This window comes from Eurosta solidaginis, chromosome 2 (assembly GCF_040869045.1).
Source record: "Eurosta solidaginis isolate ZX-2024a chromosome 2, ASM4086904v1, whole genome shotgun sequence".
Taxonomy (NCBI): domain Eukaryota; kingdom Metazoa; phylum Arthropoda; class Insecta; order Diptera; family Tephritidae; genus Eurosta; species Eurosta solidaginis.
Genome location: NC_090320.1, coordinates 278,903,648 through 278,930,390, shown reverse-complemented (window position 1 = coordinate 278,930,390; position 26,743 = coordinate 278,903,648). Strand labels below are relative to the sequence as shown.

Genomic DNA, 26,743 nt, shown 5'->3' with positions numbered 1-26,743 from the left:
GATTGGATTACCCAAAACGGTCGACATTATCATATCAAATCGTTCCCAAAATATTCGGTCTAGTACATTAATGGATATTTTCCGGAACGTAGTGGATAGATATCCCGTAAAAGATCATCGGTATCGATAAAACTTCCCAAAACCTTCCGCCATTATAAGGAAACAATGCATTCTGCCTACCTAATTGCAGCACTACTTTGATTTGTTGTGCCTTTTCATCACATACAAAATGTTGGAATGTAGGCGGAATTATGGATTTTTGTATAAAGATAATAAAGAACCCGCGATAATAAAGAAGTTGTAAAATAAATTAGAACAAAAAAAAAAAATAAAAAAACGACGTTGCTTTAAATCTGAAATCAGACTGGCAACGCAATAACTGTATATAAGCAGTCCGGCAACCTAAAGATGCCTGCTGATCGACTGAATCCGCTCTGCATTAACCATGGCGGAACCATAGAAGGTGGCAACACAGTGGCTTACCTACAAACGCAAAAATCACCTACCTAGATTGCGCATTCACGAGTTCAAAATTGCTTCCTTCTGCGAATCTACATCATAGTTGACTCTTGAGCGAATAAAAATAAGAGCGAGAAAAAAAGAGCCATAGGAAAAGAGTCATTTCATACGTCATAAAAAACTGCTGATCTAATGTTTACATGCGCAATGCGCAATATTTTCTTGTGTGATTTGTGCTACAAACGGAAATTAAAGTTCCGTGTGCTTTGGTTTTGTAAATCAATGGACTAATGTCAAAATCGTATTGCACCGGAAGTTGAATGTCAAATCGTATTAAAAAAGTATTAATCGGTACAACAGCAACAGCAACCAATCAGCTGATTTCTGGCAGTCACTTGTTACTTGTTCCGTCATGGCCTTAACAAAGAAGTACACTCATTACACACACTGTCTCCTCATAGGACCAACACAGCGGGATAAATGTAGGCAATAATTATTTATTCAAATAAGGAACCAGCGATTTTACGGAGTCTTCTTTGTATGAAAGAACGACGCTTGCCCACCCCTGGTATAAAAAATAAGTATTTAGCAGGCAGCATTTTTTTATTATGTTCAACTGGTTAACAAATTCGCACTAACATATATTTAATTTTTTACTGTAAATAGTTTTTTACACATGAAAATTGATTTTTTTTTCATTGTTTTTATAAATTTTTTCCAAAAATTTTTTCCTAAAATGATTTTTTTATTTTTTTTTTTATTATTAAGTACATTTTTTTTTTTTTTGTAATATGTAAATATATATTCCATCATTTAAATTTCGCATGCACAGACCATTTATCGGCGACTGCTGGAGGCGCAAAAGAATCGCACTCACGTCGATCCGGAGGTGACATTGCAGTTCCTCAAGAGCGCCATCTACTACTTTTTAACCGACAAGGAGAATTCGCAAGGTCATTTGCAGGCCATCGAAAGTATATTGGAGTTCACTGATACAGAAAAACAAAATATCAATAAAGCGCGTCTGGCTAAGTAAATATGGCCAATTTAAATACTAAAAAGAAAAAAGTTTAAAAAAAAAATTAATAGTTGGCTTAAACGAAATTATAAAATTATGTAGTTAAAAAAATTGATTTGGCATAGTCCTTTGGACACTTAGTTGACAAACCATTTTTTAAAATTAGAAATGCTAACTATTTTTGAAATGGAAATATTTTTAGATTAAACTAATTTAAATATACATACATACAATATATAAATTATATTTAACACAATACGTAGGCATCTATGTAGCTGTAATTTGGGTTGGGGTTAAGCGAAATTAAAACGGTAATACATATTGCGACACGCGAATTTAAAAACTTTCATTTTATTTTAATTTGTTAAAATAAATTTCGTAAAGTTTTTGTTTACAATATATTTTTTTTAGTTTAGTTTGTTACAATATTTATTGGGGTTTATATTACATATATAAAAAAAAATATGTTATGTAAATTGTAAATGTTAATTTATTAAAATAAATCGCAAATCTCAATTTCATTTATGTGGTATTAAATGAAAATTTTGAAATTATATTGGCGTTCTGTTGAAATTATGTTGAAAAAGAAATAAAAAATGTTTTATTACAAAAATGTAGTTTTAGTATAAATTGGTGATACAAAATTTGGAAATGGGCAGTTGTTTACATAATAAACTTATAAATTAAAAGAATTTAAAATTTGCTTTGTATAAAATCAGAAGCTACTTTTTTTATTAAATATCAAATTGAATTAAAGAACAGAAATTAAATTCAAATTTAAACTATGTTTTAGTTTAAATTCTTATTTTTTTTTATTTTCAGACAGAAAAAGTTGCAAAGTAAAAATAAACTTTATTTGTTACTGAAACAATTTAAGTAAAGAAAAGCAACAGTTAAATTATATTTTAATTTTTTTAAAAATAAATACTAAATTGAAATTGTTTTATTTTTTCAATAATAAAAAATTTAATGCAAATTTTATTTCATCTTAAAAAATATTAAATTATGAAATTTTTCGCTTTTAGTTTTTAACTGCAAAAATCAAATTTTATTTTTTATGTTTTGAAAAAGTATTAAAATAAAAGTAATTTCAGATAAGTATGTACATATTCCTTAAACTCAAAAAAGATATTATTTTGCTTTTTTGAAATATTTTCTTGGAAAACTTTTTCTATCTGATTTTCCGAAATAAAATTTCGAAAATATCGTTTCAATTTACAACCAACTGAATATCATTGCTATTTTCAAGATATTCACTCTTGTAAGTTTCAAATAACTTATAAACAGCCTCCACAACTTGCGCGTGTATCTCATCGACGTATGCTGGATCGGGATTTGTAGTCCTTTTCACATTAGTTGGGCTTCCAACTATGGATATAAGATTTTAAATATATTGTTGTATACATATCTATAGATGAAACTATTATTTGAAAAAATAGGTGGTAGGGTCTCGCTCTCATGAGAGCAATTTTATTCTTGTACTGTGTCTAATCGCTGTAACTAACAGCGATGAAGTTCTAAGCAATAGTGCAGTATCACCGTCTCCCCTCTATTTGACTTAGACCATTGATATATTGTATATAAGTAAATATGTATGTAGATGGAGATCTAAACAATTTTGAAAAAGTGGGGCTATTTCGGGAGCATTTAAGGTCTTGAAATAGTTCTAGTTCTAGACTGCTTTGGGATAATTTCGACACAATTTCGGGATTTTGTTAAGTATTACATCGGATATAAAATAAATAAATACATATAAGTCGGGATATGTTTTCCGAGGGATTTAGGCCGAGCTTCTCTTCCAATTTGAGTCGCGGTCCTTTTAAGTTTTCCTACAGAATTCCTAATTTTTTCGGCAGATCTATTTGGACATACTTTCGATGCTGTTTCTTTAACTTTTCGGAGCTTTTTTCGAAATAATTTTGAGACTATGCTAGTTTATTTTATAATTTTGAGAATTTTTCGAAAGAATTTCCGGATTGTGTTCTGGAATATTTTGAAACGATTTAAAAATAATTTCGGAATTTTTATCTGGCCATTTCGGTACTATCACTGTATCAATTTAAGATGATTTTGGATAATATCAGGATCGGTTCGAGAATACATCCGCCTCATTTCGGCATAGCTTCTGAGCTGATTTCGGGATTAATTTTATGATCTTCAGTGTACCATTTCGGAATCAATTAGGTATTGGTTTCGGGTTTGATTGACTATTCCCCTTTAGGGTAACTAAATTATTTTAAATCTGAACTTACCCACAAGCGCTAATTTCTTTTTATATGGCAATATCGTACCACCACGTCCCACAAATAGCAGTGGAGCATAGCGAAACATTTTTTTATATAAACCTTGTAGTGGGCGTAACCATGTTTTATCTAAAAGTGTATAAATATCGACTTCACCAAATCCAAAAGATGTCACTATTGATGAACTGCAATACATATATTAATAATCAATATTATTCAAAATACCACCCTTCTTTCTCATCTCAATTACCCCATTTGTATGGCTAATTTAACGAAACCCTTAAGGCTCCATTACTGATACTTAGCATAGACTTGACTTGACTTCGGAACTGTCACTTACAGTTCTGTTAAATGAACATTGCATGTTACTGATTACTCAAAACTTGGCAACACTTAACTTGACTTAGAAGTCTGTTGAATTTTGATTTTCTATGTAAGTTCTAAGTGACGTTTACATTTTGAGATGCCATTTGTTTGTTTCAATTTCATTTTGACATTTTGTCATACAAATTGACATTTATTTAAAAATAAATTTCAACGCTGATTATGATGCCAGATTGTATGTGCCAAGTGGAGTATAATCGTGGCTAAGTTGCCAAGTTTACGCCAAGTCAAGTCAAGTCTGTGCTAAGTATCAGTAATGGGGGCTTTACGCTCTTTCAATACAATCGTATATTGTCCAGTTTTAGTTTGTACCGCTTCTTGTACACCACCTACAGAAATGGCTATCATATATGATGTTAAACCATCTGAATTGTCTGGATGTTTTGGATTATTTGATTTGTTGAGATAATGAAGCAAAGCCTGTTTAGATGACGGCACGTAGCCAAAAATTCGTAAAAGTTCACGTAAAATTGGTGTACAAAAATTTACATTTAAAGTGGCGACCTTTGGACCAATTCCGGGAAATAGGCGTAGGTATGGATTTAGATCAAACAGCAAATTTATTGATAAGGCGAGTCTGAAAGTTAGTCGAGATTTTAAGTTATCAGCAGTTAAAATAGATTTATTTTAATAATAAAAATAAAAAAAAAATTTTAAGCACTTCCTTTATATAAATGGACAAAAATCAGCGAAAAATGTCTCCTTATATAAAGACACATTCTTGCTAAACTTTGATTTTTAAATTTTGACATTGAATTTGCTAAAATATTTATGAGACGTAAAAATATAAAAGTGGGGCGCACAATACTTGGATTGGAAAGCTGGAAGGAAAGGAGATATTATTAGTCAATCAATTGCGCTCCACCTTTATATTTTTACTTCTCATAAATATTTTTGCAATTTCTATATCAAAATTTAAAAATCAAAATTTAGCAAAAATATGTCTTTATATAAGGAGACATTCTTCGTTGATTTTTGTCCATTTATATAAACGAAGTGCTTAAAATTTTTAAATTTTATTTTTATTTTCTCCTTTTCTTACATTTTCTCGGTGTCTTAACCTATCTGTTAAGTTTTGCGCTTGTAGCTCAATGAGAACTTACATAAAAATCAATCCCAAAATTCCCTCCATTCCGTTTGATTTTTCTAAATATCGCAGTCCGTGTGCCCCTAGCGAAACTTTTTGTATTGTGTCATCGGCTGTCATCGACCTCTGGATTAAGCTCTAAATATTTAGCCTCTAGCTCATCGAGACGTTACTTAAAACCCGGTTTGAAATTTCCAAATTATTATCTAATTTTTTCGATCTGTGCGCCACCTAACGGAATTTTTTGTTTGTTCCTTTGTCATGGTGCCTTAACCTGTCTCTTTGTAGCTCAATGAGAGGTTACTTTAAAAGCGATCTCAAAACACCAAATTTCCAAATTCTTATCTAAATATTTCGATCCGTGCGCCACCTAACGGAATTTTTTCTCCTTTTCTTAAATTTTCTCGGCGTCTTATCCTATCTGTGAAGTTTTAAAGTTGTAGCTCAATGAGAACTTACATAAAACTCAATCCCAAAATTCCCTCCGCTTCGTACGATTTTTTTAAATACCTCATCCCGTGCGCCCCCTAGCGAATCTTTTTGTATTGTGTCATCGGCTGTTATCGGCCTCTGAATTAAGTTTGAAATTTCAAGTCTCTAGCTCATCGAGAAGTTACTTAAAAGCTGGTTAGAAAATTTTCAAATTCTTATCTAAATATTTCGATCCGTGCGCCACCTAACGGTTTTTTTCCTTTTGTTGCATTGTCACGGTGTTCTAACATACATATGTGTAAAGTTTCACGTTTGTAGCTCAAAGAGAAGATACTTAAAAATCGATTGCAAGATTTGTATGAAAAGCGGACAAACATTCAACCGACCTAATATAAAGGAAGTACAAATAATGTGATTGTTGGTACATAACTCTGGGTCGAAAAAAAAGTTGCAAAAGTACAACAGCCCTTCATTTGAAGCTTATGGAAAAATATTTTTAAACTCCTTTCGTCTAGCTGGTATTCGATTTTCACTATAATTTTTCGAACCCTTCTGTTTCATAAATTAATTGCTTTTGTAATAAAAATTGATATGATTGAAATTTTTCCTGCAAAATGAGTTTCCTAAAACGTAGATGGGTCTGCAATATCTTTTCTAGCTCAGAGAATGCCAAAGAAGAAAAGTGCAAAATATGTGAGTTGCAGATGACATACAATAACTTTACAACATCTTTACCAATCGCAGAACTAATCGATAATTTACAAAAAACAAAAAAAAAAACTGTAATATTTTACTAAAGCGCCAAATACATGACACGAAAATTTCCGCGAACATTCCCATTATGTCATGTTTCTGCGACCTTTTCTGTCGTGTATGGTGGTGTTTGCCAGTTCGCGCAAATGTTCGCCAAACATCAAAATACTTTAATTTTTGGCGAACATTTGCGCGAACTGTTCGTGCATGTATGGCGAAATAGCTCATAATCGTAGTAATTTCTGAATGGAACAGACGTGCGAGGAAAAGTAAAATGGACAATAAAAAAATTCTGAGTGAATTTATTGAAATGTATAAATCTTCTCTTTTTTTTACGCTTAATTGCCACAGCGAGCAATATTGCTGCAGCACAATTGTTGTCCGTATTCATCGCTGTCTGAAAGAGAACTAATGTTCGGCCAAAAGTTCATATGGTGTATGGCCAAAGCTGCGAACAAGATTGCGGAATGTTCGCGGAAATGTTCGTGTCGTGTATTTGGCGCTTAAACAACTTTCACTAATTGACTGATCGATTATACGAATAGCCCATTACCCCATTACCAAGAGTTCTACGACATCAAATTAATACTTTTTTTTAGCACTCACGTAAGTATTCCATGTGGAAAATGTGCCAGCACATAATTTCGATTTGGTGCCAGCTCAGCAGTCTTTCGTATTTCAACTGGAAAATAATCGCGGATAATACCGACGAAATATCTGGAACGTAAGATAATTGACCTGTTGAAAAACGAAGAAGATCATTAGATAGTTTTTTTAAACAACGCTTGAAAATTATTGAGAATATCGTCGACGAAGTAGAAGATCACCCTATCTCTGTTGCCGATTCAGAAACGCATTTTTGAAGAGCTGCTTATCTTAGGCTTAAACTCAAAAACCAACCATCTCAGAGTTAGATTAACGAACGTCTTATATCGATTGATAAATTTGTGTTGAGATGGGGCATTTTTTAAATTAATTCTGAGGGTCTCTAACCAAAATCTTAGAAAGGAAATTTTTGAAACACATCTATGCATCGATAGATCGTTTTCGAACCGCCAAATCTTATGCTACTAAAGTGGTGGACGCTGCAAAATTTCTAAGATCATGTGCAAGTCCTAAGATATTAGACTCACAAAAGAGGATCATATCTCTGAAAACAGAAAACTTAAAGAACATAATTTATAAAAAAAAAAAAAACTGCGTTTTTTAATAAACCTGACCTCGAGCCAGTTTTTATACTCAGTTGAGAAGAGCTCACAGAGTATATTAAGTTTGATTGGATAACGGTTGGTTGTACATATATAAAGGAATCGAGATAGATATATCAAAATAATCAGGATCGAAAAAAAATTTGATTGAGCCATGTCCGTCCGTCCGTCCGTCCGTTAACACGATAACTTGAGTAAATTTTGAGGTATCTTGATGAAATTTGGTATGTAGGTTCCTGAGCACTCATCTCAGATTTCTATTTAAAATGGACGATATCGGACTATAACCACGCCCACTTTTTCGATATCGAAAATTTCGAAAAACCGAAAAAGGGCGATAAAGTGACGAAACTTGGTAGATGAGTTGAACTTATGACGCCGAATAGAAAATTAGTAAAATTTTGGACAATGGGCGTGGCACCGCCCACTTTTAAAAGAAGGTAATTTAAAGCTTTTGCAAGCTGTAATTTGGCAGTCGTTGAAGATATCATGATGAAATTTGGCAGGAGCATTACTCCTATTACTATATGTACGCTTAATTAAAATTAGCAAAATCGGAGAAGGACCACACCCACTTTTAAAAAAAAATTTTTTTTAAGTAAAATTTTAACAAAAAATTTAATATCTTTACAGTATATAAGTAAATTATGTCAACATTCAACTCCAGTAATGATGTGGTGCAACAAAATACAAAAATAAAAGAAAATTTCAAAATGGGAGTGGCTCCGCCCTTTTTCATTTAATTTTTCTAGGATACTTTTAACGCCATAAGTCGAACAAAAATTAACCAATCCTTTTGAAATTTGGTAGGGGCATAGATTTTATGACGATAACTGTTTTCTGTGAAAATGGGCGGAATCGGTTGATGCCACGCTCAGTTTTTATACACAGTCGTCCGTCTGCCCTTCCGCATGGCCGTTAACACGATAACTTGAGCAAAAATCGGCATATCTTTAATGAACTTAGTTCACGTGCTTACTTGAACTCACTTTATCTTGGTATAAAAAATGAACGAAATCCGACTATGACCACGCCCACTTTTTCGATATCGAAAATTACGAAAAATGAAAAATATACCATAATTCTATACCAAATACGAAAAAAGGGATGAAACATGGTAAGGTAATTGGATTGTTTTATTGACGCGAAATATAACTTTAGAAAAAACTTTATAAAATGGTTGTGACACCTACCATATTAATATCTGCAGGGCGAAAGAAAAAACTTTTAAAATCTTGGCAGGTATTAAATATATAAATAAATTAGCGGTATCCAACAGATAATATTCTGGGTCACCCTGGTCCACATTTTGGTCGATATCTGGAAAACGCCTTCACATATACAACTACCACCACTCCCTTTTAAAACTCTCATTAATACCTTTAATTTGATACCCATATCGTACAAACTCATTCTAGAGTCACCCCTGGTCCACCTTTAAGGCAATATCTCGAAAATGCGACCACCTATACAACAACCACCACTCCCTTTTAAAACCCTCATTAATACCTTTAATTTGATACCCATATCGTACAAACACATTCTAGAGTCACCTCTGGTCCACCTTTGTGGCGATATTTCGAAACGGCGTCCACCTATAGAACTAAGGCCCACTCCCTTTTAAAATACTCATTAACACCTTTCGTTTGATGCCCATATTGTACAAACAAATTCTAGGGTCACCCCTGGTCCACCTTTATGGCGATATCTCAAAACGGCGTCCACCTATGGAACTAAGGATTACTCCCTTTTAAAATACTCATTAACACCTTTCTTTTGATACCCATATTGTACAAACAAATTCTAGGATCACCCCTGGTCCACCTTTATGGCGATATCTGGAAACGGCGTCCACCTATGGAACTAAGGATTACTCCCTTTTAAAATACTCATTAACACCTTTCATTTGATACCCATATCGTACAAACGCATTCTAGAGTCACCCCTGGTCCACCTTTATGGCGATATCTCGAAAAGGCGACCACATATACAGCAACCACCACTCCCTTTTAAAACCCTCATTAATACCTTTAATTTGATACCCATATCGTACAAACACATTCTAGAGTCACCCCTGGTCCACTTTTATGGCGATATTTCGAAACGGCATCCACCTAAAGAACTAAGGCCCACTCCCTTTTAAAATACTAATTAACACCATTCGTTTGATGCCCTTATTGTACAAACAAATTCTAGGGTCACCCCTGGTCCACCTTTATGGCGATATCTCGAAACGGCGTCCGCCTATGGAACTAAGGATTACTCCCTTTTAGAATACTCATATCACCTTTCATTTGATACCCATATCGTACAAACGCATTCTAGAGTCACCCCTGGTCCACCTTTATGGCGATATCTCGAAAAGGCGACCACCTATACAACAACCACCACTCCCTTTTAAAACCCTCATTAATACCTTTAATTTGATACCCATATCGTACAAACGCATTCTAGAGTCACCCCTGGTCCACTTTTATGGCGATATTTCGAAACGGCATCCACCTATAGAACTAAGGCCCACTCCCTTTTAAAATACTCATTAGCACCATTCGTTTGATGCCCATATTGTACAAACAAATTCTAGGGTCACCCCTGGTCCACCTTTATGGCGATATCTCGAAACGGCGTCCACCTATGGAACTAAGGATTACTCCTTTTTAAAATACTCATTAACACGTTTCATTTGATACCCATATCGTACAAACACATTCTAGAGTCACCCCTGGTGCACTTTTGTGGCGATATTTCGAAACGGCGTCCACCTATAGAACTAAGGCCCACTCCCTTTTAAAATACTCATTAACACCTTTCGTTTGATGCCCACATTGTACAAACAAATTCTGGGGTCACATCTGGTCCACCTTTATGGCGATATCTCGAAACGGCGTCCACCTATGGAACTAAGGATTACTCCCTTTTAAAATACTCATTAACACCTTTCATTTGATACCCATATCGTACAAACGCATTCTAGAGTCAACCCTGATCCACCTCTATGGCTATATCCCTAAATGGCGTCCACCTATAGAACTATGGCCCACTCCCTCATAAAATACTCTTTAATGCCTTTCATTTGATACGCATGTCATACAAAAACATTACAGGGTTTCCCTCGGTTCATTTTCCTACATGGTTATTTTCCCTTATGTTGTCACCATAGCTCTCAACTGAGTATGTAATGTTCGGTTACACCCGAACTTAACCTTCCTTACTTGTTATAAATTATGTTCTATAGGAATTAATAGGTCGCTGAAGAAATACATATTTATAGTAAACTTATGGCTCACGATGTGCTTATTAAGTGGACATTGGCGTCACATGCTTTTAAGAAGGCGAACTGCAGGAAGCAACGGCTAAGAACGTTTTGTGTTCGTGTCCTGTGCTCGGCAGGTCAAATCTCTAACTACTAAAGGCGGCAGAGTTGCCAGATCTGGAGGCGGCAATTAGGGTACGTCTTAAAAAAGGTCTAGTATTTGCCAAGAGGATACAGTTATTCCTTAGCATAAGTCCTGATACCTCATTAGGGTTCTTGCGTAACAAATTCTTGTAACACTTTGTACACATTCAGTCTGTGTGAGGTCTTTATTGACCGGTCGGTTCAACCAAACCTTCCAGTGGGGTTTAAGCACTTAGTACCATTATGCTCTTGTGGGGTTTCTTTTAGTAGGGATATGTTAAAAATGTGCGTCACTTTTGGTGCAGTGTAAATGCAGCATTACACTACTCAGCTGAAGATACTCCCCGTGTTCCAATGAAACGTGAACCAGATACGGATAGATATCACATTGTTGTTGCATTGCACGTTAAATCTCTATCCGTATATTTAAAAATATTGTTTTGTAACAGGCGAACAATCTTACCCGTTGCCATCCCAAGTACTATGGTATACGAAGTAGTCCACCAACAGATAAATAACATAAGCGATTAGTAAAGTTTTCATCATTAAACCACCGTAAATCTAACAAAAGAAAAAAATAATAAAAGATGATATTATAAATAATATTTATTTATAACATTATCTTTTACCGGTCTATGAAAAGGTGGCTTATGACTCAAAAAATAAATTGCGAGAAACAGCTGTTAACAGCTGTTTTTTTTTTTTCTATGAAAAGGTGGCTTATGACTCAAAAAATAAATTGCGAGAAACAGCTGTTAACAGCTGTTTTTTTTTTTTTTTTTGAGTCATAAGCCACTTTTTCATAGACCGGGTCACATATATTTAATTGATTTCTTATTTTTTCAACAATACTCACAATTCCTTTTACAATAAACCAATAGAAAAAATATGGCGAAAAGAAAAATAATAAGAAATATGAAAGCGACACAAAAATCATATAAAATTGCTTAAACATAATTATAATCCTTTTTTTTTTGTAAAACACCACCTATAATTATATTCAAAAATTAGCTTATGCGAGCTGGAAGAGAGACAAGACAGAATTGTATGAGTTCAAATTCAAAACTGAATGGGAGATTATGATTGGCTTTATATGTATATAATACTTATGTAATATTATTTACCGCTCAATTAACGATAACAATAAAATTTACATAAAAAATAATATTCCCAGTTTTTTAACAAAATAAAATTTCTAGTTTATGACACATTTAAACAATAGCAAAACATGTTTAGTCTACGTTGTATTAAAAATTTCTCAATATAAGGACTACAACTTATATTTACAACCGTCAGCTGTTGTGGGCAAATTTTCGACGGCTGGTGCATAATTTGGATACCATAACGTAATGACCCGGGCCGATATTTGGACCTCGTAGAGTGCGCCGCCTACGTTTTCTTCGCCCCATCCAATACGTGCGACCAATCACAAATTGTCATCAATGTCCTCTATCGGTAGTCCAAGGAAACTTGCAGTTTCAACAAGGGTGGACCATAGTGGGAGCATGTTAGAGGCGTTGGTTCCACATTACAATTGAAGAGATGGTTGGTGTCATGTGGGGACACATTGCAAGCAGGGCATACATTTGTAATGTCGGGGGTGATTCTGGATAGGTAAGAGTTTAACCTGTTACAGTATCCAGATCGAAGTTGAGATATAGTGACGCACGTTTCCCTAGGGAGAGTGCGTTCCTCTTCTGAGAGTTCTGGGTAATTTTCTTTAAGAACTGGATTGGCCGGGCAATTCCCTTCATAGAGGTCCGACGCTTTTTTGTGGATATCACCGAGGACCTGCTTGTCTATTTTGTTTCATACGGCTGTGTTTTCAGGTGCCGTATTTCCTCATAATGCTTACGCAGATGACCCCTCAAGCCCCTGGGAGCAGTCAGATGTCTGTTGGGATGCTAAGGTTTCTGGGTATTCAACGGAAACGAGAGTACTGTCGCCTCATTGTGTAGGTGGTGTTCTGGGGACATAAGTAGACAGCCCGTAGCGGTTCTGAGGGCAGAATTTTGGCAGACCAGAGAACTGGCATCTGCTTTGGCAAGGTGCCTCCCGAAGCCTTCAAAAAATTGAAGCTCCAGCCAAGTTGCAGAAAAGAATCTAATGGAGGGAAGCTCTGACTTAATTACCTCGCGGGTATATTCATCATATTATTGTAATTAACAGTGTTCTGATTTTTTTGTTTGATCTTTTGTTTTATTTATTATTTTTTTTAAATTTAATAATTCATTTTTTCACCAGTTTTCACGTATAAATCACTCCATGGTATATATGGAAGTATAAAATTAGTACCTATAGGGCACTGCGTCCTCACACCAATGTCACTATTTTGATGTTCGCATTACGGTTTGTTTCGATTCTATGCGGTTGGAAATGCCGAGTTTCTAAGCCACGTTTTACCACATTTGCCACGGTCTTTCAACTTTCTTAGCTAGCTCAATATGTCTACAATGACATCCACGATCCTGTTTTGCTCGACCAATGTCTCGAAATAGTTATCTCCCAAAAATATGCTATGCCGGCTGTATCTGTAGCTATGGGACTCCTATCGCTCCAAAAATATGTGGTATACATCCTCAGCCTCGTATGCGCAGTAATCGAAAACATTTTATACATAAAGAGTACGCCTTAGGAGTCTTTTTAGACATTACCGGGGCTCCCAAAAATGTTTTAAAACAGGCGATCATGTTCTTAATAATATTGAAGTACATCCAGCTCTAACCAGTTGGATCAGGTGCATGCTAAATGACAGAAATATAACTTCGCAATGAGAACTGTATGAGTCCACAAAATAAGGAGACCGAAGTACAGCGCAGGGCGGGGTTTTATCAACTTTACTGTGGACACTGGTTATCAACCGATTGGTCAGGCTGTTCCGCGAGAGAATCGTCACACTTACGGCGTATGCAGATGATGTTGCAGTTGTCATTGATTTGCCATGGATATCCTCTAACGCAAGTCCAATGAGACTGGCAGTTTCTACAGGATTGGACCATACAAATATTGGTTTCACATTACATATAGGACATATGTTAGTTACGCCAGGTTTGGTTCGCGTTAAGCAAGAGTTGAAGTCATTACAATATTCATATCGAACATAAGACAGACCCCCAGCGGGTTAGGGGATAAGAATATATCCGCGGTAGGTATGCCTGTCGTAAGAAGCGACTAAAATACCGAATTCAAGGGGTTTGTGTACTGCAACCCTATCAGGTTGCCAGCGCAATACATCGCTTCTCCAAACCCAATTGTCAACCTCACCTATCCGTGGCGAATCCTGTTTCATTAACAGCCGTGGCTCTGGTGATCGGGAACTCCTCATGGATCTTAGGGGTGGGAGGGCGGTATGGCCTAGAAGGTTGCATGTGGTCATAACAAATCGTTCCCGAGATGGTCCTCTTGGTACCGGAACGTAGCTGATCTGCATCCGGCAAAGGACCATCAACTCGATAACTCTCCCCAAGGCCTTCGGGGAGTGTCCTTATCGCTACAAAAACAACAACAACAACATCAGATAGAGCGACGGGGAAGTGTAGCGCTACCTTATTTCTACACGATAGGAGCTTTGGTTTTTGTACCGCTGTAAAGACGGATTTCCATAAAACGCTTTGTTGTATGGCATCGCATTACACTTGAGTTCAATGTATCACCTCCAAAGCTTATGGATCCAAAGCTTATGGAATGTAAAGCGAAGCAGAAATTGAGTTAAAGCGGATCAACAAAAATGCTTTGATCGCGTTGCATCACTTTGAAGAAATTACACAGGCCGACAAAATGAGACCGATTTTTTTGACCATAAACCAAACCATACTTTCCTAAAGTTTTTCGATGCGCTGAATTCAAATCTGGACGCAGAATTGCTTTATCACGTCAGGATTTTGAGATATCCTAACCTAAATGTGCAAAAAACACAGTTTTTGCCTATTTTTGAGGTTATATATAAACGACAGATTTTTTTTTTTAAAGCACACATAGCATCTTAAAGAAGAAATCCTTCTATCACGAATGGCGTTGAGTTTGCTCAAATATCTTTTTTTTCCGCTAAGATAGAGCAATTTAAAGTTTATAAATTACTACTACTGCATCATACCTACGTTAATTCAGTGGTTTTTCAGCTATAGGAAAAGTAGCAAATTCTTAAACTTTAAATTGCTCTATCTTAGCGAAAAAAAAGATATTTGAGCAAACTCAACGCCATTCGTGATAGAAAGACTTCTTCTTTAAGATGCTATGTGTGCTTTAAAAAAAAGATCTGTCGTTTATATATAACCTCAAAAATAGGCAAAAACGGTGTTTTTTGCACATTTAGGTTAGGATATCTCAAAATCCTGACGTGATAGAAGAATTCTGAGTCCAGATTTGAATTCAGCGCATCGAAAACCTTTAGGAAAGTATGGTCTGGTTTATGGTCAAATTTCTTGTCGGCCTGTGTTATTGGACGCTGGCACTTTTATGTTTTATGAATTTCATTTTTCGCTTACGTCCTTCGCTGTAAAAGCGGATTTCCATAACCGCTTTGGTCACTTCGAAGCGGAGAAAGTGGCAAGGCATTTCATTGTTATTTTGCTAAAGCGCTTCCGATATGTTCGGACTAGTACTGTAAAGGTGCCTGTTATCGGAACGTATCGGATCTACCTTCGACAAAGGACTACCGAAATCGCTACAATAACAACAGCATAACATATCGCTACGCTACAATAACAAAACGACCAAAGCGAAGTCAAAGAGGATAAATAAGTAAATAAATAAGTGACTGATACTTAGCATAGACTTGACTTGAATTGAGAACTGTCACTTACAATTCTGTTAAATGAACAGTGCATGTTACTGATTACTCAAAACTTTGCAACACTTAACTTGACTTGGAAGTCTGTTGAATTTTGATTTTCTATGTAAGTTCCAAGTGACGTTTACATTTTGAGATGCCATTTGTTTGTTTCCATGTCATTTTGACATTTTGTCAAACAAATTGACATTTATTTAAAAGTAAATTTCAAACCTGATTATGATGCCAGATTGTATGCGCTAAGTGGAGTATAATCGTGGCTAAGTTGCCAAGTTTACGCCAAGTCAAGTCAAGTCTATGCTAAGTATCAGTAATGGAGCCTTAAGTCACCAGTCTGCTACGAGTGGCGAGTAACTCGCTGGAAATAAAAAAAAATTATGTCTGTTTTCTGTGAGGGACATTTTTAATTGTCTCGCATTTATCCATGCCGCGTAGGCATCTATTGCAAATGTCATTTTTGGAAAGAGAATTAATTAATTAATTAAATCCAGTCGGAAAAATAACCACAAATACCCCACGTATAGAAGACATTTAGGCACATCTCGCCCAAAAAAAAACTGCGATTACCCTAACCAAAAACAATACGCCAAATTGCGCAAAGTAACGAGTGACGTCGCTTATTATCAGCCCAATTCTAAACGAAAATTCCGTGCGAGTTTTCTCCCTTCTCCCATTCCTCGTATTCTAAATAAAAATTCCTTGTGAGTTTTTTCACTTCTCCCTTTCCTCCTATTCTGAACAATGTTCGAAAAAGCGGAAACCGGTTATGGGAGAAAAGTAGGTATTATGAATGTGAGGGAGAGGGAGATTTCTCTGCCATTTCATAGGAGTTTTTTCACTTGTTAAATTAAAGGGAATGCATCAAAATACTTAAAGGTAATTGGTTATTTTAAGAAAGAACACTTATTTGTACAAATTTGTGCTAAAAGATGCATTTATATTCTACCACAATATTCTCACTTCTAATACAACAACAACTGCAACCACAATATTCTTTATTTTAAGTTGAAAAGTATATCATAAGCAACGGTAGAGCTCTTGGTATACAAATTTGATGCAGCCATCCAGAAATTGCGCAAGGATTTTTTAATAAGGCTTAAATAGATTTTGGCATATGATGAAGGACGAATTCAACTCAACTTGGCCGCCAGAAAATTGCTTTGCTGAATGAAAGCAGGCAACTCCGGCAGATTTGTGTTATGCGGCCGTCTTCTGCTTATGTTCCGCTGTTGATGTTGCTGTGGCACCAATTCATTACTCATTTCAGTGAATACCACATGAAATGCAAAAATACTGTGCAATGTTTATATTTTATTTCTTAATTTCCAACAAATTTGCAACAATAATTAAACTTTTCAATTTTTTAAACAAAATAAGAAATGTGCAACGAAATTTCAATTGACAAAACAGCTGACTTCGAAAATTCGAAACTCCTATTCCCCAATTATTGTTCTCCCTAGGAGAACAGAATTGGAGGAATTTTTCCGCGGGAATAAAAAAATCCGCGAGAACAAAATTCCGCGAGAATATTTAGAATTGGTCTGTATATTTATCCTCTTTGTTTTGGCGAAGTAAGCGGGTAATGAGTATCATTATTTTCTTACGGTTCTGTCAAAGCAGCAGAGCGACCAATGTGAACAAAGCGTTTGTCTAAAACCCACTTATCATCCGAGAAATCAATAATTTTTACACATTGGCCAAAAAAAAATGTGCATTAAATTGCAAAAGCGCGTTTTTTTGATCCATAATAGCAAGAGCTTCCTTTTGACTTTGAACCAGCACACAAAATTTTTTGAATTCGTAGTTCGGAAAACTGCTGACGCCGAAAATGCATAAAGTTTTCAACAAAACGTAACTTGCTGTAATGTAAAATTCCTTCATATATTTTTATTTACTGGTGCACCCTGTGGATTTTGTATTCATCATGATTTGCAACCTTGTGTTTTGTTTCCACTTGTTTGAATGTCATTTTGGAGTAGCAAAGTTTTTGACAATTCCCAACTGTCAGTCGATAGATGAAAACGAAAAATATTCTGTAAATTTTTACGAGCGGATAACAAGTTCGTTTTAATTTACAAATTTTGGAAAAATATAATACATTTTTATTAAATGTGCTAACTGCAATATGCAAATTACATTACAACATAAATATTTGCCAAAAAAAGAGATAAAAACGTATTTATATTGTACGCATGGTGTAAATTTTTAAAATGTAAGTGGGTGGAGGGAAGAAGATTTTCATATCGAGTGGTTGTGCCAGCTGGGGATATATGGAAGTGTTTGTGAAGAATTTTTGCAGAGTTTTAACAAAAAGCCAAGGAAAGAAACAACTGGTGACCGGGCAGGCAACTTCTGCTGTACAATTCAAGTGAGCTTCTCGCTTAAACGCGCAAGTTTTGCTGGCAGTTTGGCTAATCAGATACCACAATTTCGTGCCAATTGGAATTTACGAAAATCTTCTTGGCATTCCAGATGCATTGATAAGCCAAATTAAAAACTAGCCGCAAATTTTGTTTTGTGTGTTGCTCACGTATACACGAATAAATATATAAAGAAAAAGATAATTTAATATATAAATCTTGCAAATTATGCTCAATTTCCGGCACGTCAAGTAAAGTAAATTAATGAATAAAGGCATAAATAAATAAAGTGAGCAGTTTTGTTGTTATAATTCTTTATTTGCTTAAAGCTATTGTGCCTGTGTGTGTTTTTGTTTTTTTTGTTAGTGTTGTGTGGCGTTGTGATATTTGTATTGTAATGCTAGCATCAGCATGGACGATTGAATTTAGCACAACGCTAGCATTTCTTTTTGTCACTTTTTTTTTGTTGGAGAAAAGAATTTTTTTGATGATGCAGGTGTTCACGCGAAATGTATTTGCTTTTCCTAAGCTTACCTACATATTCGTTTACTTGAAAGTACCTATATTGCGAGATCGTCGCATACCTGAAATTGCAAAATTTAACCACGTTTTAAAAACTTGCTTCAAGCGTCAAGTAAATGCAAATAATGCAATTATTGAGGTAAGCTCCTATTGCTACTTTTTGCTTATTGTCATTATTTAATGTTTTTTTGGTTTTTTTATATTTTACTTTTTTATTACCTACTTTATGTTATAAAAGGTATCTTCGGGCCAAGTTACTACATAAACACATAGCACGTATCCACTAGAAAAGGAAAATAAAAAGCTTGTATTTACTTAGTATCCGCATCTATGACTATCTTAGTCTTGTTTTAAGCACAACTATCTTAAAGATGACACTTACTCCATTTCAAGAGTAAGCAAGAGAAACAAGTTTTATTTACAGAGACAAGAATACATATGCAAAAAGGATGGTGCCATTATTGCAGTTGTTGCATATAAAAACCGTTTAAAAACAAGCGGAAAAAAACAAGCGAAAAAAAGCAAGACATCGAATGTATGATTCCCGGACTTATTTATTACTTATTAAGCGAAATACTTCTACATCACACAAATTAGTGATCTACGAACCTTTCGGCTTAAGCCACGTCTACAAAGGCCATCGGAACTATCACACCATCCGTATACATATTTTCTTGTAACTGAGAAGAAACTGTTAGGCTGCGCCCCAAGAAACTTGAAATGTTTCAATCGTTTTAGTGGGTTTATGGCAGATGCATAGCTCGAATAATTTACTTTACAAATTTTCCGCTGGGAAAAGATTAAAGGCGATCATCAATGTATAGTCTTCATTTATCTATACGAGAATTTCCACAGCCATCACATATTTAAGTGCTATCGCCAGCCGTAAAGGGCTTAGAATACGAACGATGCAAGAACCACTAAAATACACCAACCCCATAGTTCATACTCGTCCATGGACTGCCCGTTCTTTGAAGTGAACCAAATTGATCATAAAATATTTTCCTTACACTTAATTTCTTTTTATTAAAATTTCTTGAAGCCAGTCCGGCGTTCAACGAAGATCTTCTGCGAAGAATGTCATTGTTTTGGATGCTGGTTGTTGTTGTTATTGTTGTTGTAGCGATAAGGTTACTCCCCGAAGGCTTTGAGGAGTGTTATCGATGTGATGGTCCTTTGCCGGATACAGATTCGGTACGCTCCGGTAACACAGCACCATTAAGGTGCTAGCCCGACCATATCGGGAACGATATATATATATATATATATATATATACATATATGGCCACATTAACCTTCAAGCCATTCCTCCCTCCCCACCCCAAGTTCCATGAGGAGCTTGTGGTCGCCAGAGCCTCGTCTGTTAGCTAGTGAAACAGGATTCGCCACGGATAGGTGAGGTTGACAATTTGATTTGGAGAAGCTATATATATCGCGCTGGCAACCTGGAAGGGCTGCAAACACACTTGCCGAAGGTGAAGAGTTGTTGCGGCTGTGGGCGATCATTTGCTGGAAAAGAATCCAATACGCTCCGGTACTAGCACTTTTTGGCACCAGCCCTTGAACATTCGGGTTTGGGGATTTTAGTCGTCCTTTCCTACAGGCTAGTCTTCCACGGAAACATTCTAGGCCCCTAAACCGCTGGGGTGAAAACCCTTGGTCTCTTCCACTATGAAATCGAATTTTCAAACGTCCGAAAGGGCTTTTTAGGTACTAGTTTCTAAACTACTGTAAATTTTAAGGTAACAGTTTAGTTAGTATCTAAAAATACAGTTTTGATGAATAATGGTTTAGTTCGATCTAAAATACGACCTAGCGTTAAACCAAAGCCATTGTGGTAGCTTAGAACAAAAATAAACCCTGCATGTATCTATATACATGCAAGTCCAATCCTGGGAATACAATCGTATTCAAACAATCGTACAAACTCAAGGCTAACAGTATTCATACACTAGGATTCTAATGCCACCTCTTCGCATAAGCCTGTGTGGTCGTGTTTTCTGGCAGACTGCTTACATCACTACTGCTTCTAAATCAGGCTTAAATTGTAGTCGAAAACTATAGACAAATCGTTCGAAATATTTCGACAAACTGAGTAAAGCCTTTTTTATTAAACTTCAAACTCAAAAAAAGCATGGGATTTATCCCTGACTTTACAAATGCATTGCGGACGGTTTGTTTCGAGTCCATAAACGAATGAAAACGATTCGTCAAAATGGAAAGGGCCACCCCACCTAATAGCTGCGACCGATCACAAATTGTCATCAATATCCTCTAACTGGAGTCCAAGGAAACTTGCTGTTTCGACAGGGGTGGACCATAATGAAAGGGGTGTTAGAGAGGCGTTGGTTCCACATTACAATTAAAGAGATGGCTGGTGTCATGGGGGGACACCTTGCAAGCGGGGCATACATTTTGTATATCGGGGTTGATTCTGGATATGTAAGAGTTTAACCTGTTACAGTATGCAGAACGAAGTTGAACCAGAGTGACTCGCATTTCCCTGGGGAGTATGCGTTTCTCTTCCGCAAGTTTTGGGTACTGTTCCCTGAGCACTGGATTCACCGAGCAAATCCCGGCATAAAGGTCCGCCGCTTGTTTATGGAGTTCACCAAGGATCTGCTTGTGTTTGTTTGCTTCATCCGCCTGAGTTCTCAGGTGCCGTATTTCCTCAAAATGCTTACGGAGATGACTCCTTAAGTCCATAGGCGGTGTTGGCTCATCAATCAGATGCCAGTTGGGATGCCCAAGTTTCTGGGTATTCAACAGGAACTGTTTGGTTAGCATCTCATTTCTCTCCCTGATGGGGAGTATTCTCGCCTCATTATGTAGATGGTGTTCTGGGGACATAAAAAGACAGCCCGTGGCGGTTCTGAGCGCAGTATTTTGGCAGGCCTGTAGCTTCTTCCAGTGGGTAGTTTTTAGGCTTGGCGACCATATAAGGGACGCGTAGCACGCAAGCGGCTGACCAATTTCTTTGTATGTGGTAATGAGCGTTTCTTTCTCTTTTCCCCAAGTACTGCCAGCAAGGGATTTGAGGATTTAATTACGGCTCTGGATTTTCGGAACAATTGCAGCTGCGTGCTCACCAAAATGTAGATCCTGATCAAACCTTACACCCAAGATTTTGGGGTGTAGGACAGTCAGTTAGTTAGTTAGTTATTTATTTATTACGGCTTAAAGCCTAATTCAAGATACAAATAGTACTATTCTATCTTATAGGTAGAGTTTTACAAAATTCATATAATTTTGCCTTAAAAACTAAGATTTCATTGCAGTTTTTATTTCCAATGGGAGCTCGTTGTGACCCTTTAGGCCTTTGTAAAAAATGTTTTGCTTATCTATTTCTGTTCGAAAAAATGGCAATTTAAAATTATGTCTATTTCTAGTATTTAAATTGTGTGTTTGCTCCACTAGAACTACGTTACTACTTAAATATTCAGGTACATTTCTATGTTTTATATTAAATATCAATTTCATGGTATGAAAATAAATAAGTGTCCAGCACACTCAACCAGTTCAACTTTCTTAACATATCAGCCGTTCTAGCATCTCTACGTTTTTTAAGAATAAACCTCATACATCTATTTTGAAGCTTTTGTAGCTTATCAATTTCTTTGTCCGCTATTATGAATAATATCGATGGACAATACACAAAATGTGGTTCAATAATAGATTTATAAATAATTATTTTATATTTTTCTTGTATATACTTGGTAGATCTCTGCACAACACCAATCTTTTTCGCGACTTTCTCAACTGTGTAGTTTATATGTTCTTCAAATTTAAGTTTGTTATCAATTATAATCCCTAAATATTTTATGCTATTAACTTTTTGTATGGTTTCATTATTTATTTTCAGCCCACTTAAGTCCTCATCATTAATATTTTTTCTTGTTATGACCATATATTTGGTTTTGTTTATATTAAGCTTTAGCCTATTCGCACATAGCCATGTGTATAAATTGTTGAGATCATTTTGCATTTTTAATACCGCAGTAGTAATATTATTGTCACTGATCATAAGTAATGCATCATCCGCAAATAGTTTGATATCACAGTCTTGTATCGCATTAACTATATCATTTATATATATTAGGAACAATATTGGTCCCAGGACCGAGCCTTGCGGTAAGCCTATGGGCACTTCCAATACATCATATATCGCCGTTTTTATAACTGTTCGCTGTTTCCTATGTTTTAGATAACTGCGAAATCAAGCAAGCTCTATGTCTTTATGTGTCGGTCTTTTTATGTCGGTAGGATATTCAAAATGGTCGACATCTGGGACGTCCAAGTTGTAAATAAGGTCGCGGATGATTTAGTAGGAGAGATCAGGGAGGTAGCCGTTTATTCTGTTGCAAAGCTGATCGATCTTTGGGCCCGGGCCTGTGGCCATTATTGTGCAGTCATCGGCGTAAAAAACGATATTACCTCCTTCCGGTGGCGAAGGTAGTTTTGATATGTAAAAATTAAACAAAAGTGGGGATAGGATACCACCCTGTGGCACCCCTTGTTTAATTCTTCTTGGCTTTGATGTTTCGTTTCTGAATTGCACTGATGCCTGCCGACCACCCAGATAAGTTGCGGTCCACTTTTTATGACATGGGGGAAGGGTAGACCCTTCCAAGTCTTGCAGTAACGTGCCATGGTTGACCGTATCAAAAGCTTTTGATAGGTCTAGCGCTACGAGTACTGTTCTATGGTGGGGCTTCTGATTTAAACCACAATTTATCTGGGTGCTAATGGCATTTAGCGCGGTGGTGGTGCTATGGAGTTTTCTAAAGCCATGCTGATGACAGGCTAGCTGCTTTGAAGTAAGGGAGCAAAATGGCTTCAAGCGTCTTGGCTACTGGCGATAGGAGAGATAGCGGGCGATATGACTCCTATGTTAGCTGGTTTCCCATGCTTTAGTAGTGGGACCACCTTGGCCATTTTCCATTTTTCGGGTATGACAAAGGTGGAAAGAGACGGGTTGAAGACATGTGCTAAATATTTGAAACCCTCTTTCCCTAGGCTTTTAAGCATCGGCATGGCTATGCCGTCTGGGCCCACTGCTTTGGATGGTTTAGCATGACCGATGGCATCCTCACCCTCTTTGGCGGTGATGGTAATTGGTGACGCGCTGAACTTATGTTTACGTGCGTGTCTGTTGGCCCTCCTTTTAATTTTGTCACCCGTAGAACGCATTATGTATTGTCGGCAGAAAGCGCTCGCGCATTTTTTGGCATCCGACGGCACTTTGTCGCCAAAGGCATCAGGTGGGATAGGGAGGGCAGCAAAGCGCATTCGTCCCACTTTCCTTTTTTAAAGTTAATGAAAGTGCGTTTTTCTGCGACGATGAAGTCGCCGGAACGCACGAGCGAAATAAGTATAGGCAGGTGGTCGGATGCCAATGTTACCATCGACTGCCAGTTGACGCAGTTTACAAGTTCTGTGCTCACGATTGAAACTGTGTGGCGAACTGTGACAGCTTCCTACCATACGTGTGTCTCCGTTTATTGTGCAGAACGTCGTTTCTTCTATTTGATCCGCTAAAATCTCACCCCTACTGTCCACCCGCAAGTTTGAATGCCATAGATCGTAATGGGCATTGAAATCGCCTAAGATAATGCGATTGTTTCCAGTGAGTACGCCGCTGATATCAGGGCGGTATCCACTGGGGCAACAGGTGACAGGAGGGATGTAGATGTTGATGATTTCTAGATTTGCGTCGCCCGACCGGACAGATAATCCTTCACGTTCTAAGACACAGACCCTGCGGTCGATGTCGGGATCAAATATATGATATTGCACAGTGTGGTGTATGATAAACGCGAGGCCGCCTCCATTTCCGCGCTCGCGATCTTTTCTGTGGACATTATACCCAGAACAGGTCTGCAAGGCAGATCTTGCTGTGAGTTTAGTCTCTTGATTCGCAGCAATGCGGATGTTGTGTCGCTTCATGAAGCCGACTACCTCCGTGATCTTCCCAGTTAATCCATTACAGTTTAACTGCAGAATTCTGAAGTTCATAGGGGGAGACGTCGTCACTCTGGCAGTAAGTGACGGGTGACTACGCCTGGGTTGTGGAAGGCCAGACCACGTTTGCTGTTGTGGCCCTGGGACTAGACGTCCTTGGGTAGGCAATGGGATACCCGGTGTATTTGGGTATGCGGCCTGGCAACATGGCGCAATGAAACCCGTCGGGGGTTTGCCGTCGCGGAGACCAGAACATCTAGGAAAGTGGCACCACCCAAGGCAGGAGCTGCATTGGGCGGATGTAACAAACATATATATTCTGTGCTGGCAAACGGTGCAAACCGAGGTAGGAACTAAGAGTCTGTTTCCCTGACCTACACAATTGCTGCCGGAAAGGGGGAAGAAGACGGGGGCAGGGGATGATGTTCGGCATTGCTCCCGACTCTACTACGGAGTTTGTAGGTATGAGTGGGAGCAGCCGTGTGAGTTGGTGGCGCCTTGGGGCGCAAACAACAGCGGGTACTTGTTTTGAGTTGCTGAGCAGCGGGACTGCTGGAAGGTAGCGGGGGGGGGGGGGGGGCGTTAAGGCGCAGACTACGGGACGTCCTAGGACGTGAACAGCAAGGAGCCACAAAAGATTTATAGAAGTTACGTGGACGTCCGGTTTTGGGGTCTAGCCCAGAACATCCTGTCCGATGCAACCATCCCTTACACGAGACACACTGACAAGAGTATGACCGTCCTAAAAAGATTCTTTTCCGGCAGATGCAGCAAAACCATTTCTCAGGACCGGGGTCAGGAGACGGACCCGGATTGGGTTCGATACCTTCCCGGAGCAAGAGAATATGGAGCAGTCCCGCTGCAAGGAGTTGCTGGGAGGATGACAATTTGTAGGAGGGACGCAACAAATTAAATGGGGTTACACTGAAATGGCAGTCCTTGGTCGGGAAAAATCCCGAGTCGCTCCGGTACATAGAACCGACGGCCTTGGGAAGCGGATTTTCACGGTCTTTATCAATGATGTCGTTATTATAACCTTCCATTATACTAAATTATATAGAGAAATTTTGTAGTATTATAAAACTGCGTATCCTCTGCACACACTGTTAACCCTGACAAATTTAGTTCGTTTGTATGTCGAATTGTAGGTCCATGTTGAGTACTTATATACTTAATATTTTTTTTTATTTTTATACTCAGCTGAGCAGAGCTCACAGAGTATATTAACTTTGTTCGCATAACGGTAATCCGTAACGGCGTAAACTAATCGAGATAGATATACATATATATCAAAATGATCTGGGCGAAAAAAGAAATTTATTTAGCCATGTCCGTCCGTCCGTCCGTAAACACGATAACTTGAGTAAATTTTGAGGTATCTTGATGAAATTTGGTATGTAGGTTCCTGGGCGCTCGTCTCAGATTGCTATTTAAAATGAACGAAATCGGACTACAACCACGCCCACTTTTTCGATATCGAAAATTTCGAAAAACCGAAAAAGTGCGATAATTCACTATCAAAGACGGATAAAGCGACGAAACTTAGTAGGTGCGTTGACCTTATGACGCAAAATAGAAAATTAGTAAAATTTTGGAGAATGAGCGTGGCACCGCCCACTTTTAAACGAAGGTAATTAAAAGTTTTGCAAGCTGTAATTTGGCAGTCGTTGAAGATATCGTGATGAAATTTGGCAGGAACGTTACTCCTATTACTATATGTGTGCTAAATAAGAATTAGCAAAATCGATTGACGAACACGCCCACTTAAAAAAAAATTTTTTTTACAGTCGACCGTTTGTCCTTCCGCTCGGCCGTTAACACGATTACTTGAGCAAAAATCGATATATCTTTACTAAACTTAGTTCACGTACTTATCTGAACTCACTTTATCTTGGCCGAAATCCGACTATGACCACGCCCAATTTTTCGATATTGAAAATTACGAAAAATGAAAAAATGCCATAATTCTATACCAAATACGAAAAAAGAGATGAAACATGGTAATTGGATTGGTTTATTGACGCAAAATATAACTTAAGAAAAAACTTTGTAAAATGGGTGTGACACCTACCATATTAAGTAGAAGAAAATGAAAAAGCTCTGCAGAGCGAAATCAAAAGCCCTTGGAAT

The 26,743-nt window shown here is 37.2% G+C and overlaps 3 protein-coding genes across 14 annotated transcripts in view; 2 read left to right on the top strand and 1 right to left on the bottom strand.

Annotated features, from left to right (window-relative positions):
* qtc (quick-to-court) overlaps positions 1-1,998 on the top strand; it is a 112,409-nt gene extending 110,411 nt beyond the window's left edge. For all 6 annotated transcript variants that reach the window (XM_067768162.1, XM_067768158.1, XM_067768161.1 and 3 more), the window contains one exon: positions 1,292-1,998. In XM_067768162.1, coding sequence (XP_067624263.1) covers positions 1,292-1,495 — 204 coding nt within the window. In that variant the 3' untranslated portion in view covers positions 1,496-1,998. The remainder of the gene's footprint in view (positions 1-1,291) is intronic.
* Positions 1,999-2,687: 689 nt separating this feature from the next.
* Positions 2,688-11,936, bottom strand: LOC137241871 (2-acylglycerol O-acyltransferase 2-A-like). Its single transcript, XM_067769235.1, has 7 exons — positions 11,838-11,936; positions 11,445-11,542; positions 6,983-7,114; positions 4,369-4,681; positions 3,971-3,999; positions 3,730-3,905; positions 2,688-2,845 (listed from the first exon to the last, which is right to left on the bottom strand). The coding sequence occupies exons 1-7, from the start codon at positions 11,934-11,936 to the stop codon at positions 2,688-2,690; spliced, it is 1,005 nt and encodes a 334-aa protein (XP_067625336.1).
* A 5,854-nt stretch (positions 11,937-17,790) lies between these two features.
* Pgant5 (polypeptide N-acetylgalactosaminyltransferase 5) overlaps positions 17,791-26,743 on the top strand; it is a 158,232-nt gene continuing 149,279 nt past the window's right edge. For 3 of the 7 annotated variants that reach the window (XM_067768152.1, XM_067768151.1, XM_067768150.1), the window contains exon 1: positions 17,791-18,791. The gene's annotated coding sequence lies outside the window, so the exon portion shown is untranslated. The remainder of the gene's footprint in view (positions 18,792-26,743) is intronic. The other 4 variants (XM_067768156.1, XM_067768155.1, XM_067768154.1 and 1 more) reach the window with 3 other exon arrangements.